At 38.1% G+C, this 15,647-nt stretch overlaps 1 protein-coding gene across 1 annotated transcript; it reads left to right on the top strand.

Annotated features, from left to right (window-relative positions):
* The first annotated feature begins 187 nt into the window (after positions 1-187).
* fbxw5 (F-box and WD repeat domain containing 5) lies at positions 188-11,778 on the top strand. The gene is made up of 10 exons (XM_059358559.1): positions 188-331; positions 1,943-2,138; positions 2,248-2,405; positions 4,423-4,606; positions 4,767-4,915; positions 5,364-5,693; positions 5,792-5,975; positions 6,605-6,752; positions 8,110-8,322; positions 9,604-11,778. The coding sequence occupies exons 2-10, from the start codon at positions 1,952-1,954 to the stop codon at positions 9,887-9,889; spliced, it is 1,839 nt and encodes a 612-aa protein (XP_059214542.1). The 5' UTR covers positions 188-331; positions 1,943-1,951; the 3' UTR covers positions 9,890-11,778.
* Positions 11,779-15,647: the final 3,869 nt, after the last annotated feature.

Raw genomic sequence — 15,647 nt, 5'->3', positions numbered from 1 at the left:
CATAAAATAAAAGGGAAAATCATGTTGTTTCTGGATATAAATCAATTTTTTTCTACGACAAAGATCTAAGCTAGTTCATAATGACAAAATATCTTGTCGATTGTCGTTATAACCAAGAGATTTTAATCAAATGGAAAATGTATCTAAGACTGAGTCCACCTGTAGATCTGAAATAGATTGAGTTGGCCTTGCTGGAGCGATGCTGCTACTGTGATCTGTTAGTAGAGTCTGGTCGATTGAACGCTGCTGCAGGATTGTTGTCATTTTTCTGTGGCTAGCCTTCAGCGCTAGCTAGCCGTTTGATTCTCTCCAACATACTTTGATCCAGCAGGTTGGTCACAGTTTATAATGTCACCAGCTTTGTACTGATCCAAGATGATTAATTACAGCAACGAAAGCATTAGTTTGTAAAAGTCACCGCTTGTTGTCAGGAATAAATTTCGAAGCTAAAAGTTGAATCAAATGACAGCTAACAGCTAGCTGGCTAGTTAGCTAGCTTAACGTTAGCGTGAAATACAATTCTGGCTAGCATGTCTTTAAATTAAGCTCTTAATTGCTTTTCTGTGTTCGGTAAATACACAAAAACGTCCACAAGCTGTTAGATATTTTGCTAGTTAATGTGCCTTAGTTCATTATGAAGGCTGGACAGTCTGCTTTGAGTGTAAACACAGTAACTTGTTGTGAGTTTTACGCAGAGCGACAAATATGTCCATGATAGGTCATCTACACACGACGGGTTGATTCTGAAAAAATAAACTGCTGTAATTTCTTTAGGATTTAGCAAAGGCACTGATTGATTTTTATGAAGTTTGTTTAGCTTTAAATTCCTAATGTTATACGCTCGTTTTAGCTTGTAAATGAGGAAATGCCACGCTAGCATGGCTCTGTTCCAGCATATACCATAAACCCCTCCTTTATTCTTCTCTTACAGCCCGGAGAAAAATGTGGAGTCTTTAAGCTATATGGTTATTATGGAGTACTTGTAGATGCACTGACAAGCCGAACATAATGATGATGAAAACTTTAATGATGTGGTCTGACAGCAGGAGACCTGAACACAGCTCAGTGCTGCTATCTGGATATTGTAACACACACCGGTGTGACAGCTCTCAGCTCTCAGCTGTCACACCAAATTAGTCCTTTTAATAGACGGGGCCTCAAGTTATTTATGGGTGCAGAGGGTAAAAATAATGACTGATTTTAGGTTTTTGTCTTCTACGTTATATGAGCAATTTCTCACATTTTTTGTTGACATTTTATAGAAATACAACTTACTGATCGATTGAGACATTTGCAGCCCTAGTATGTACCATTTAAGTTTGGCATTTAGTGATTGTCATCTGTTGCCTGAAATGTAATGTATGCCTTTTTTCAACTGTGCTCAGATTTAAAGTGATTCTTCAGTCAATACACATACAATCTTTGTATAAAATATTATAGAATAGGTAAAAAATAAATAAAGGTGTGATATCTAACTTTTCCAAATTAAAAGGTCTAAAAATGACCAGAATTATGGTATGTGTTTTTATGGAGTTGTGCACTTGCATTATTCAAATTATTTCCAAAAATCTTTAAACTTGGAGAAACCTGTATTTTCATTCAAGGTAATTTATTTTAAGCTGTGTTTTGCCAAATCAGTAAATTAGACGGCATCTCAAGTTTGCAAAGTCGAGGATTAAATGACTCTCGTCAGATCTTGCAGTCAATGTGTTCGCCTCTGTATTTGACAAGAGCTAAAACAATTAATCAATAATGTGATAATGAAAAAAAGCATACATAATGTCTTTCTTCCAGTGTTTTTGGGAAGATTTACTTTAACATTTGATTGATGTCAGCCAAAAAAACATGGTTGACTCCTTCATATCATACAGCTTCAATGTAACAAGTTGCTTTCACATAACATCTCATCGATGTCCCTGGGATGTGTGTGTGTTATACCCAGGATGTTAGTATGGAGTGTGGCCCAGTTCTGCCGGACAGCCTGGTGTTGGAGATCTTCCTGCGTCTGCCCCATGATGCCGTGCTGAGAGCTGGTCTGACCTGTAGACAGTGGCTGGCTGTCTCTAGAGATGAGTTCCTTTGGAGGGAACTGTTCTACAGCTACTACCGCATACCGCGCTCCGTACCCCGGCACCCAGGTAGAAAATCGTGTTTAACAGAAGAAATCAAAGTTGGTTTCACTCAGTATTTAAAACCCCCCACTGATAACAGCTTTCTTTAAATATCTCCTGCTCTTCCTTTGTGCAGCGTCCGTGTCGTGGTACAGAGAGTTCAGGCGTCTGTATGACTGTATCCCCTGTGTGGAGGTTCAGACACTGAGAGAGCACACTGACCAGGTCCTCCACCTGGCTTTTTCTCACAGGGGTCATCGCTTCTCCTCCTGCTCCAAAGACTGCACCGTTAAGGTAGGGATTAAAATATTATTGAGGTTACTTTCTACCCAGATCTTATTTTCTTTCTTTCTGCCAGTGTGACAAGTGATTGTGTTCAAAATTTGGCAACATACCTAACTGTGGGGGTTTTCTCCTGGTTTCCTGTTAGTCCTGCTTTAAAAAATACATTTCAGGGCCAAAGCAAGCTAAAATAGATGAACCTAAAGAATAAAGCTTGGTAAAGAAAGAAAAAAGAAAAACTTTGAAACAAAACTTGTCCCTTCAACACAATGGCCCTCATTCATCAAACAAGCGTACAACAGAAAGTGAGCGTAAAGTGGGTGTACAATCATTTCTATACAAGCCTCGGCATTTATCGATTTGGACGTGAGCGGAGGGTACGATCAGATCTCACGTCTGCTCTCAGCTCGTGTACGCAAAATTGAGTCAGCGTGAAGTCCAAACGTCTGAGTCGGAGAATTGATCTTAGACTATGATGCCTGGAGCTGATAATACTCTGCTGTGTTTTGTTTTTAATGGTGACAAACCAAAGCATGTTTAGGCTACATCATTTATCATTAAAACATAATTTAAAATAAATACACCCTGCGACCGTGAAGTTGTTTAAACAGAATACTAGCCGAGGCTATTAAATGTTGTTGTCTTCTGCTATTTACCGTTATCCGGCTCGGACAATGGAGCATCATGTCTCCTTCACCACTGGTGCTGCCCGAATATAAACATTTCCAATCAGCGCTGCCACACGCTCCTCTAACTAGGACATCATTCTTAGTAAATGTAAAAGAGTGAATAATATCTCTCCACAAATATTCCAACCTCACCGGGAGTTGAATGGTCCGCTGCTACAGCAGTTGACAGCGGCGCTGATTTCCTTCCTTTTCACTTTTTATGCTGCCAAAAAAAACCAGTTGGTTCTGTTGCACCTGTTGGACGTCAGCGTTTCACTTTCTGCCTCTGAGAAATTCCTCTTCTTTTGGACTTAAAACTTACTTTAAAACATTGTTTACCTCCTGGCTGCAACCAAAAAGCTGAGGAAATTTAAGTCTGTGCTCCAAATGTAAAATATTCAGTGAACTTGTTTGAGTTTATAACTATAAGTACTTTTATTTGATAAACCTCCATCGCTGCGTATTTCTGTAAAATGTCTATTTTGCTCCTGTTGTTATTTGTGACGGTGCACTCTGCTAATAAAGCTGACTTTAAAAAAAAGGAAACGAAAAGAAATACTCTTTTTAGCCGTATTGCATCCTTCGGTGTTGTAAACTCTCTGTGCGAGCCATCTGAATCGGGTATATATAAACGTAGACATATATGTCTATATATATTAGGGCGTGGTATTTAAATTACGCTTGTTTCGAGCAGCCACATTTATCAACACCCGACCATTCTTACGCTGTGGCGAGAGATATGAACTTTTGATAAATCACACATGAACCCTATCGTAAGACCAAATATACGCTCAGATGTGTGCTCGTTTCTACGCTCGTTTGATAAATAAGGGCCAATGCCACTTATACTGCAGTTACATGTGTGTTTCACAAAATTTTAATTATAAAGGTTCATTAAGAAAGTTTTTTTCCCCCAAGTAAATGAAATAAAACAATATGCAATTTAACACAATTGTGGACCATTATTATTATTTACATATATAAGTTGGAAAAACTAGAACACATATTTAATAAACAATGCCCCAAAAAGCTTAAAGAACAAACTTACTTAAGAAGTCCACTGGGGACCAACAAAAACATTTGATCTGGAAAAGCCATTAAGTACTTTTTTACGCTCTCCACATGACATTCATTTATATTAGGTGGTGCCCAAAATGGCCTTATAATGGTAGGGAAAACCCTGAACAGGACGAAATATCTCTTTTTAGGCAGTAAGCTCTTGTAACATATTGATGCAATGATAATAAATCCTGGGGAGTTTTGAGCCCTTTTGGTGCAAATGTGTAGCCTCCATCAGCTGTCGTCCTTCTTATCATCCACTCACTTCTTTCCACACCCGTCCTCTGGCTTCTTGTGTGCAGCTATGGGACACGGAGCGGCAGGATGGTAATATCTCGCTGGTGCACAGCTCCAGCATGCGGCAGTTTAACTGGGGCTACACCCAGTTCTCCCAGTTCAACGCTGACGACACCCTGCTGCTGGTGTCTGGTGTCTACCTGGGCCCACACCACTCCTCGTCTGGGGAAATCGCCGTCATCAGTCTGGGTAGGGGCCAGAACAAATCCTACAACAGTCATGCGTCATCTTTTCCTGTTGATGCTTGTTTAAGTTATTTTTAGTTCTTGACATTATAATCTTTTGTGCCAGTCGTTCTTCAACTAAGACTTTGTTTATGTTTTTCAACTTGTGGTCCCTGCGTCTGTAGAAAACTACACGCTGTTGTCACGTGTGAGGAACAAGCCGTATGACGTGTTTGGCTGCTGGCTGAATGAGACCCACCTGATCTCTGGGAACCTGCACTGGATTGGAAACATGACGTCTTGCTCTGTGCTCTGGCTAAACAAAGCCTTCCAGGTGAGACCTAGTGCAGCAGCTGCTAGACGTGTCAGTCTAAACCTTTCTTTTCTAAGTGCAGATACAGAATGTCAGGAAAACAGGAAGAATTGTTTGGCTCGTATTTTGTCTTGGAATTATGTTATTGTACAACATTTTTGAAAAACCTGAAAGTGTTTTTTCTTGATCAAGAGCTTTCTAAATTACCTGCTGCATTTGGTTTATTTGTTCCACCATTGCAATGGGGGGAAATGAAATGCTAACATCTTTTTTTTTCACAATTCTGAAAAACAAGATTCTTTACAAATAATTTCTGCCAGTTCAGTTTAATTGAGCAGCTCCCTAATGTGAATGTGTGCAAGTGAACAACAGTGTGTTTACAAGGGAAGAAAACACACATCCTCTTCCTTTGTCTCCTCTGTCTCTCCCTGTCATCCTTTCCTTCTCACGCCTTTCTTTCCTCTGACAGGATGTTGAGTCAGAGAACGTCAATGTCGTCAAGCGCCTTTTCAAGATCCAGAACGTCAACGCCAGCACCATTCGCACGGTGATGGTGGCCCACTGCCGTCGTCATGACAACCCGGACTTGCTGCTGGACTACGAGGCTCAGTCCCAGGCTCGACGGCAGAAAGGGCAGCAGCAGCAGCAGCACCAGCCCCTCCTCTTTGACCTGGGAACCTCCGGCAGTGAGGAAGAAGATGAGGAAGCCGAGGGGGGCGAGGAGAGCCAGAGGGAAGAGAGGTTCGCCACCGGCCGCCTTCCTCAGCCCACCATGTCAAGCCTGGACCACGTTATAGAAGTGAGCTAGGTGTAAAACTCTGGCATTTTGATCACGTATTTAAAGTAATATTTTTCTTCATTCATCATTTCTTTTGTACTCCTCTTCCTTCCTGTTAGAATCGTAAAAAAGTTGGGAAAATGGAATTGAAGATTGAGACCCATGTGGCTAAGATGATAGGCTCAGCCCACACGAAGGCCCCTGACACCAGCCTAATTGATCCCTCTGAGCCTGGGGACGGAGAGGACAAAACATATTTACTCTTCACCACCGGCAGCCTTACATACTCCCCTCACCAGATAGGTAAGATCACCCCCAAGCTCCTCCAGCAAAGCCTTGTGCTTCACTAAGGACATTTCTGGCATTTTGTACATTTTTCTGGCTTTAAAATAGTAGTTTTTCTAGTTTTACTAGATTGAACAATCCACTCATGTGTATTCTATGGGGTTAATGCATGCTGCTGTATTAAGGAGTACTGCAGTGTTTAATGCAATGTATCAAATCGATGTTGTGAAAAATCCCCCTAGCATTAAGTATACAGAAAATAATTCAGTCTTTTGTTGTTTTGATATTATTTCTCATATTTGTTTTGTGCGATGACAACAGTGGCGTTATGTAAACAAATTGGCATTTAAATGTATAAAAATCAGAAAAGAATGACTACTTGGTAGTGATGATCAGGATTGATGTTTGTTAAAAGGTTTAAGTGGAAAAATTATTAATATATAATATTGCAGTTTTTTGATGCAGGAATTTTTGTCCTCGGACAGCAAAGCAAGTTTTTTTTAAAATGAGGCACAAGGGTTAACTATGCATATAAAATACAACAAATATATAAACTATATATATATAGCTATATATATATATAACTATAAAAAAAGTAAACCCACTGCTGTCAGATGTCTCATGTGACAGTCTTTGTTACTTTCCAGGTATTAAGCGGATCAAGCCCGACCAGATGACCACTTGTGGTCCTGTCCTTGGGGAAGAGCGGAGTTCAGATGAGTTCTTTGACTCCCTCGACCATGTTATCGATATTCACGGACACATCATTGGTATGGGCCTTTCTCCAGACCACAGGTAAGTAAATTATGTTTAGATTCACTATGCTTTCATTTAGAAAATAGGTTTTATGGGCTCATGTGTATGAACTAGAGAGACAACTGCGACATCAGTGGCTTAATGATGTTTTGGCTGAAAGGTGAGCAAAAAATCTACAATCTTGTGGAAAGTCTTCTTAAAAGGGTGGACGCTGTTATAGTGGCATATTAACCCATTGACTGCCGGGAAAGCATTACTGCATTTCTACCATTAAAGCTGGGAGCGCTGTTGCGTCACTCTACCATTAAGGCCTTGACAGCGGATATGTCATTTTGTAGTATTAGTATTTTTTCCACCTATTTTCGGTCCCCTGGCCAATGAAATGCATCAGAACATGATCAGAATACATGCGGGAGTGTCGCAATGCAACATCGGACTTTTCCAGAACTTATAAATCATGGAGGAAGACGACTATAGCGGAGGAGCTCAGCAGTAAGTGACGGAAGATGAAAACAGCGCCGATCATTTAATTGCTGATCCGGACTTTGAACCCTCGGAACCAATCGACCGGCATTTATGGATGAAGAATATGTTTTAAGACAACATATTTTCACCAAAGAACAGACAGATTTGTGGCCATCTGGAGATAATAATATTATTAATAATATATTAATATTAATAATAATAATAATAATAGGCTAATTGATTGTGATGATGATATAAGAAATCATGACTGTTTATGTCTTATATTACTTTATGCGTCGTTGAGTACCCTGAAAAGTGCAATATATAAAATGTATTATTATTATTTATTATTATTATTATTATTATGATGATAATTTTTTTTTTATTAGAGTAGGCTAATGAGAACTATGTCTTGTTCTTCCAATGGTCATATCATGTTTGCATCTTGCTAATGGGCATGTATTAGTATTATGCATAGGATTTTTTATTCAGACAAATGTAACATTTGCTGAGTTTGTTGATTTTTAAAAAAAAATGTATTGAAGGTTTGGACAAATAAACTCAACTTCGTATGAAAGCCACGGGTATAAGCTCTCAAATACTTTTTGAATTTCATTTTTATCTGCTACAGAGGCTGAAAAATCTATTATTTAGTAGGTGTTGAATTTCCAGAAAAACTTCAGGTTTTAGGGTGTCATTTGAAAATCGCCCATAGGTTTTCCAGGCATTTTTTTCCAGGCGCTTTAGGCCTTAATGGGTTAATGGAATAGAACAAGTCGTTCTGCTATTATACTGATCCAATGTTTATGTGTCCACATAGTTTTAGTTTTCTACTGTATTTTCAGAACCTAAAAAGTCTTAAAAAAAACAACATATAATCATATTCTTAGATGCCATTCTGACTCTTAAATTCACTCCTCTCATTGATCAGGTACCTTTATGTGAATAGCCGGGCCTGGCCAGCCGGCTGTGTGATATCTGACCCCATGTCTCCTCCTCCCATTGCCGAGGAGATCGACCTGCACGTCATTGACCTGAAGAGTTTGAGGGAGGAGAGAAGGAGCCTGCGCGCTCACCGAGCCTTCACGCCCAACGACGAGTGCTTCTTCATTTTCCTTGACGTCAGCAGAGACTTTGTTGCAAGGTGGGGGACTTAAGAGCGTCTCATCTTCCAATAGATGCAGCTCTCACACATGGAGCCCTCACAATGAATTTGCCTGCAATTCGGTGGGGGGGAAGTGATACCACAAGGGTGGAACATTTATCATTGTAGTAACATCTGTGTTTCTATAGTGTCATCATTTTGGACAGAAGCCTCACAATGCTCCTGTTTTTACATATAACACCTGTTCTTTATAGAATCTTAAGCTGCAAGGGCCACATAGTTTAAAAATCATGTAAACCTGTTGCATGTAACAAGTTACATTATGCTATAACTTATGTCATTTATTAATCAGTGTTACAGAATATATAAATGAAAGCACCTGCAATTACACAATGTATGTTGGGGATAAACTCCCAATATCAAATTTGAGGAGGAGGAGATGGAAATTTAATGTTGCTCCAATACATTACTGAACACATTTCTGAAAAGTTTCCACTCAAAAAACAGTTTCAGAATAGAAATGATCCACTTGCAGAAGTAGATGTATGTAACCCTGACTTACCCACCACTGTGTGTTTGCCATGTGGGTGGTATTGATTACTCTTGGTGATAATGTTTGACAGTCTTGGGTTATTTCCAAAGTGAATGAGTGACAAAAGAGTGCCATCAGCACTTGGAAACCACTTGAAAATCCCTCTCTACCGTTAAGAAAACCCTGAAGACCCAGCTCTTCAGAGAGCATTTTCTCTCCTAGCACCACACGATAATTCTACTCCTTAAAGAATTGTCACTAGCACTTATTGCTGCACTAATGGCTCTTACTGCACTGTACCTTGATTGTTTGCTTTTTTCTTCCTGTAAGTCGCTTTGGATAAAAGCATCTGCTAAATGACTAAATGTAATCTAAATGAAACCACAAACTTTTTTTACATGCATATGACTGTTTGAATATTGATAAATATAAAATAATAAAATAGATTTTTTAAAAAATGGTTAAATTTGAATAACGCTGATAAAAAAATTGCAGAAAGCAGGGAATGTTTGGGCCTGAAACAAATAGTTAATAATTAATTCATCAGCAGGTGTCAATATATTTATGCAGAAACACCAAAAAGTTTGCTTTTACAAATACAAAATGTCCTGCAGACATGTTTCCCTATTAATATTATCAAGATGGTCTCAAACATAAAGCTAAAGTGCATTCAGTTTTCTGCAGAAAGAGTTTACATTTTTTTTTCTTGATGTCTTAAATAGCATTAGATTTGAGTTTAAACAGTATGCCGCAACCCTGACTTTCCTCCTCCTCTCTCCTATCTGTAGTGGAGCAGAGGACAAGCACGGGTACATCTGGGACCGCCACTACAACATCTGTCTGGCACGACTGGCACATGACGACGTGGTGAACTCGGTGGCATTCAGCCCCGCTGACCAGGAGCTGCTGCTGTCTGCCAGTGATGACTCTACCATTAAGGTGTGGCGCTCGCCACGCATGGTCCGCCTGTCGCAGGCCCCCACCCGGCCCTCGAGGCCCCGCGGCCTCCTGTCCTCCTGGCTGGGCCGCAACAAGAACTCGACGTCTGCCAGCAGTGTGAATGGAAAACCATGAGTCAGGCCTGAAAACACTTGCAGCGGGAGGGAACAGGGAGGGGAAAGTCTAATCTTTTTCCTCTGTGGTGTGAATATATATATGCACTCCATGTATATGTACAGTGTGGTTTTGCTTGAGCTCACGGTGTTGTGACACACAGCAGTGCTCGGTGTCTTCAGCTAACAGGAGGCGGGGACGTGATGTGACTCAGGGTAAGACACAAGAGAGCACCGTTGCACCAGCAAAGGACAGAAACCACCACGGACTCGCTGACAGGAGTGATAAGAAATGTTCTCACAGGTAGAGGTAGTGTAGAGCTGACACCTTAATGCACAAGACAGACGTCCAAACATGTTACCCAAGAGATGGTGTTTGTCTGTTTTTATCTGTCACGCTGTGTCTGAACAGGTCAGGTCTCCTGGGCCTGAGGTGAAAACTTGTGTAAATGTCCTGCAGAGACAGCGACTTATGATCATGGTTGTCATGTCCTGTTCATCAGAGGCAAAGTGCTGTAACTGAGAAATGTCTTTTCTTATTAATGGATGTGTCCAATTGATGTCTTGAGTATAAACTCCCTAGAAACCCTGTTTTCAGATAATTATGAAACCATTTAAAACCAAAAGGGAAGATGACACTTAGCTGCATTAACTGCAGTCTGCCTTGGTTTTTAAATTACATCCCATCCTTTGTTTTTGTGCCCCAGAAATGATCAATCACTACTCTATTGAAAGTAGAATTATTGAGTAATTTAAGCTAGAAGTGTGGTGGAGGAACAGTTGGCGTGAAGCATGACTGAACAAAAAAATGTTTGTGTAGATTATTGTTATTTGGACCTATATTATGTAGAAATGTATTTAAACACCTTTTATTCATTGTAGCAAAAAGAAATGCACCCTTTAATTTGTCAAAAGACTCTTTAAAACAATGAGCTAAATCTCAGAAATGTATGTCTCCTGGCTGTATTTTAATTTTAAAAGATCTTTTCTTCCCTCATCATTACATGTGAGCGAGCTTCCCAGCAGATAAAATCCAAACATAGAGAATGGATCCATGAACCCTGGAGCCCTTCTGAATACAACTAGAACTACAGATTTTTTTTTTTTATTAAGGTTGTATTGCTGTTGAAACAACACCAAGAACAATAAAGAAAAAACTTGCAGAAGCAGAATTTCATGCCCATTTAAAGTCACAGAAATGTCCCTTAATTCTTTAATTTAGACGTCATATATCACACATTAAAAGTACCACACAATATATTTGCTGACATTAGATCAATTTAAAGGAATTAATAAATTAAAGGGCTCATACAGACCACAGTATAAAGAAGAGGGAAAGTGAAAGTAAACCTTGTGGCGCCTTTTTTGAAAGCCTGATCACACAGTCTTTAAATGTGTGTGGGTTACCCCTTCACATCCCATCATGCTTTAGTTAAGGCCCTTGTTTTTTTGTTTTCTCCAAAAGAAAGCAAAACAGAAAGTACTTAAGTTTGCAGTTGCAGTTTAACCAGCAGAAGGTCCAGGTACTTTACCTAGTAAATATTTATGTTTTCCCCTATCAGTTATGATTCCCTGCTGGAGATTGTGACTAAAAAGAACCTTTAATTATGATTGTGGGTTATCTCATGACCAAAGTGAACTGGTTGCATTTGCATGTTTTTTTTTGTTTTTTTTAGAGAAATCTGTGTGACTCCATCAGCTGACTCTTGCTACCAATTATTAAACAATGTCTGGGGGAAACAAAAGTTTTGAAATGTGTGTAATAAGTCATGAACTTTCTCTCTGGTTCATTTTGACAACTTTATCTGTTATTTTTATTGTAGCACCACCCTGTTAATCATGTGTCCTGTCCTCTAATGTCATTTTCATATTCCCCTGAAATAAAAGGCATGCTGTGAAAGGCCAGAAGTCTGCAAACGTGTCAGATTAATATTCCTTTCTACTGAACAAATTATTTGGAGACTTCAACTGAAGCTCATTTACTCCCATGTCATTAAATTATTATGAGAAAGTTTCTCAAAATAATGACTTTGAAAAAAAAAGTCATACTATGTGGGTTTTTTTTGTCAAAAAAGGTCAAATTTTAATATGCCTAAAATTGTTCAAAATGGCCCAATTATAGTCTGATGATACGTTTAGTAGTATAGTGTGTACAAAAATGACAGATAAACACCGTATTACAGGATGACACAAATTTGAAGAAAGTCATACTATTGTCAAAAAAGGTCAAATTTTAAAATTCCTTAGAATGCTCAAAATGGCCAAATAAAAGTCTGTTGATATGTTTAGTAGCATAGTTTGTCAGAAAATGACAAAAAAAACAGGATGTCCAAAATTTGAAAAAGAAGTCACACTATACTACGTTGTTTTTTGTCAAAAAGGTCAAATTTTAAAATGCCTAAAATGGTCAAAATGGCCCAGTTATAGTCTGTTGATAAGTTTATTGGTATAGTTTGTTCAAAAATGACGGAAAAAACACCATATTACAGGATGTCCACAATTTGAAGAAAAAACCCCAAGTCATACTATACTATGTCATTTTTTATTTAAAAAAAAATGGATCTTCTTTTTAGCAGTGGTAGCTGTTTACTTTATATTGGGTTTCATGCTCGCACGAGCATGTTATGAAACTCAACCATCTTGTTGAACAGGAAGAACAACAGCTGGGTCAATCCAAAGTATAATTTATTATTTTAATTTGCTTCAAAGAAGTAGCCTGTAAATATTTATCAGTTGCAGAAACAATGCTTATGACAAAGCCTTAGATCTCTTTGGATGTCGTAATATGGAAGGCAGATGTAGAAACACAATGATTCACACGTCTTGACAGTGTAGTTTAATAAAGGGCCTGGATGATTTTTCCTACTGCACACTGTATTCTCACCATTTCACCAGCATGTACTGTTTCTTAAAAAGATATAAATTATAATGTATGTCATTCTGGAAGAATATTGAGAGAAAGAAATAATTGTAAAATAAATAAATAAAATGCCACCAATCATCACTTTTTAAAGATGTTTTGGATGTTCTGTCGAACAATAAAACAAAGTACTAAATACTATTCTAAAGCTTTTTTATGCATTTTATCGACATACGATACCATGGTGTTTTTCTCTAATTTTTGGACGGACTATAATATGTCTCAACAGGCTATAAAAGGACCATTTTAAGCATTTCAGGCCATTTTAAAACTTTATGACTTTTTCTGATTATGTTCAAGACATGAACATATCATAATATTGTGGTGTTTGTTTGTTTTTTAGACACACTATACTATGAGCATGATCTACTCAATATTCTAAAAACATTTTCATGCATTTTTGAAACTACACTGATACCATTTTTTACTTTGTAGACATACTATATAGTATGGTGGAATTTTTTTATGTGATATTTTTATATCTTTTTGTACATTGTATACTATTAGCGATATTCAACATACTATTCTAAAGAGTTATTAGGCAGTTTTAGACAAACGACACAGTGACAATTTGTTTTTCTTTTTTCAACACACTATATATAGTATGTTGGGGTGCAGTAAATACAGTAAATACAGTGTTGTTGTCTTCTTTGAGCTTTTATATTTTGTTTTCAGTGAATAAACAATCTCAAATTGTTTTGTTATAAATGTATTTAAAAGTGTTTAACAACTCTTTTCAAAAATATTTGTATTTTAGACTTAATATTATAAAGTAATGTTACATTTTAGTCATAAAATAATTTTATCTCACTTTTTTACTTAATCACTATCTAGATAATGATTTCCCTATCAAATAAACTTATAATTTCTATTATTCTTGTCTTCACTATTCAACACAATGAAGAAATTCAAAGCTGCACTGTATCACGGTCAAAGTGAAGTTATTGCGCTCTGCTTTGGTTTTGAGTTGGATTTTGTTGTTACTGCAATTTTTATATCATTATTTCTCTGAAATAAAGCACATTTGCAGTCTAAAACTTTGTCACAAGATAAAACAGACATCAAGGAGTTCATTTTTAGTTATAACTCAATTTCAACCGAAAATGTAGTTACTGGAGTTAGGGTTTGTAGGGCAGTATAAACTAGTGTTTTTAAAGCAGATGTCTTTTTTACACAGATCAGTTGTGGGACCTCCCAGTGGGACAGATTTCCGGGTGAGTTCCTGGATATGCTCGTGGTGTAGAATGAAACAGCTCAGAGGGACTTCCACTCTTTTATTCCAGTCAATGCTGGGACCACTGCTGTACGGACAGCACCTTCTCCAGCCCCTGCAGTGACACCCTCTTGTGCAGGGAAGCCAAGTCTTGCAGCACTTTCTGTTGTGGCTGCGGTGTGGTCCATTTCTCCCCCATAGAATAAATGACTCTTAATTATCACAGACCTTCAACTACCATAAATAATATATTAAATAACAAGTATATTCTCCACGTCTCTTTCTCTCCAGTGATGCACTCTGTTAGATCTCTGAAATAGAGAATCACTTCGTATTTGCATGACCATTTTTCACATTTTTATAGAAAAAATTAGGACAAAAAGCAAAAAGTACCTCTGAATGGCCACCAGATGTCGCCCTTCGCTATCAGGCGTGATAGATTTAGGAGATCTCTCATAACCATTAAAACTGAATTTATAACGTCCATATGCCTTCTTTTTTGCAATTTGAACTGGGAACCTAGCCCATACTAATTTACAACAATGTTAGTTAATATGAAGAGACATAAGAGCCTGGGATCATTGGGATTACCACTCAACACACAGCTTCACCAAGGCACCAGTGTGGCTGGAAAACTGACCCTTTATTGACATTTAACACACAGCAGTCTTGTGATGATGACAAAGACTTTACAGAAATCATTAGCACTTGTTGGGTGTGAATGTTTAACTTGAACTCAATATAATGCATCATGCAGTGCAGAGGTCTCTGTGTGAAGAGGCTTTTACAGAGCAACTAAGGTGATGCAACCAAGAATGAAAGTTTGCAGGAGCTGATGGGACTGTTTCTCACCTTTTTGTACGGTGCTAGTGTGCTAGGTGTGAACAAAACTTCAGAACTTGCAATTTTCAGTTTCCCTGCAAAGCAGGCAGATCTTTTCGTAGCAAAAAAAAAATCTGTTCTTGCTTAGTTAATAGCCTTTTTTCCCTTCCAAGCAGTCTAGAAATCTCAGGTAGGATATTGATAACTGACAGAAGTAGTGCTTTAAAGCAACATTTATAAATGTTTCTTGTGTAACATGCAACAGGCACATTAAATCTAAATTTAATTTATTTAAAAAGTAATTGCAAGAGACAGATTTTAAAATGCTCAAAATGCTATTACAGAGTCCAGAGACATCCTGATTTGTAGTCCTAGTATGATCTATCTAAACATTTCCCATAATGCAACCAATATTGTTGTCATTTCTTCAGACCCTACCTGCAAGTGCCCACGTACATAAACACCAATGCCCCAGTTTGTTACACAGACTTTCTGTTCAAATCTGTTTAATCAGACTATAAAACTCCCTCCAGAACCACAGCAGACTTGACTCACAGTTTCAAAGAGGAGTTTCCCTTTATGTATTTTTAAATGTTATATTTTCAGACACATTTATGCGAAGTGAAGTAGAGGAAAAGTACATCATGTCGACATTTATGAGAACATCAAAACAGGAACATACAAAGTAACACGAACAACCCAATTAACAACCCAGTTAACAACCTCACGGAAACCACTTTGTTTATTTAGGCGAGGCTGTTGTGGTTATTTTGTGTCGCGGTTATTTTTTCTAAGCAACTGGTAAGATTTTCAGTTAAGGCAGTC

Source organism: Centropristis striata, chromosome 19, assembly GCF_030273125.1.
Source record: "Centropristis striata isolate RG_2023a ecotype Rhode Island chromosome 19, C.striata_1.0, whole genome shotgun sequence".
NCBI lineage: Eukaryota > Metazoa > Chordata > Actinopteri > Perciformes > Serranidae > Centropristis > Centropristis striata.
The sequence above is the reverse complement of the archived record's forward strand: the minus strand, read 5'-3'. Positions and strand labels throughout refer to the sequence as shown.

Coding starts and splice junctions, on each gene's coding strand:
- fbxw5 (XM_059358559.1), top strand. CDS start 1,952: ATGGAGTGTGGCCCAGTTCTGCCGGACAGCCTGGTGTTGGAGATCTTC. Junction 4,607..4,766: donor AATCGCCGTCATCAGTCTGG/GTAGGGGCCAGA, acceptor CTGCGTCTGTAG/AAAACTACACGCTGTTGTCA. Junction 8,323..9,603: donor AGCAGAGACTTTGTTGCAAG/GTGGGGGACTTA, acceptor TCCTATCTGTAG/TGGAGCAGAGGACAAGCACG.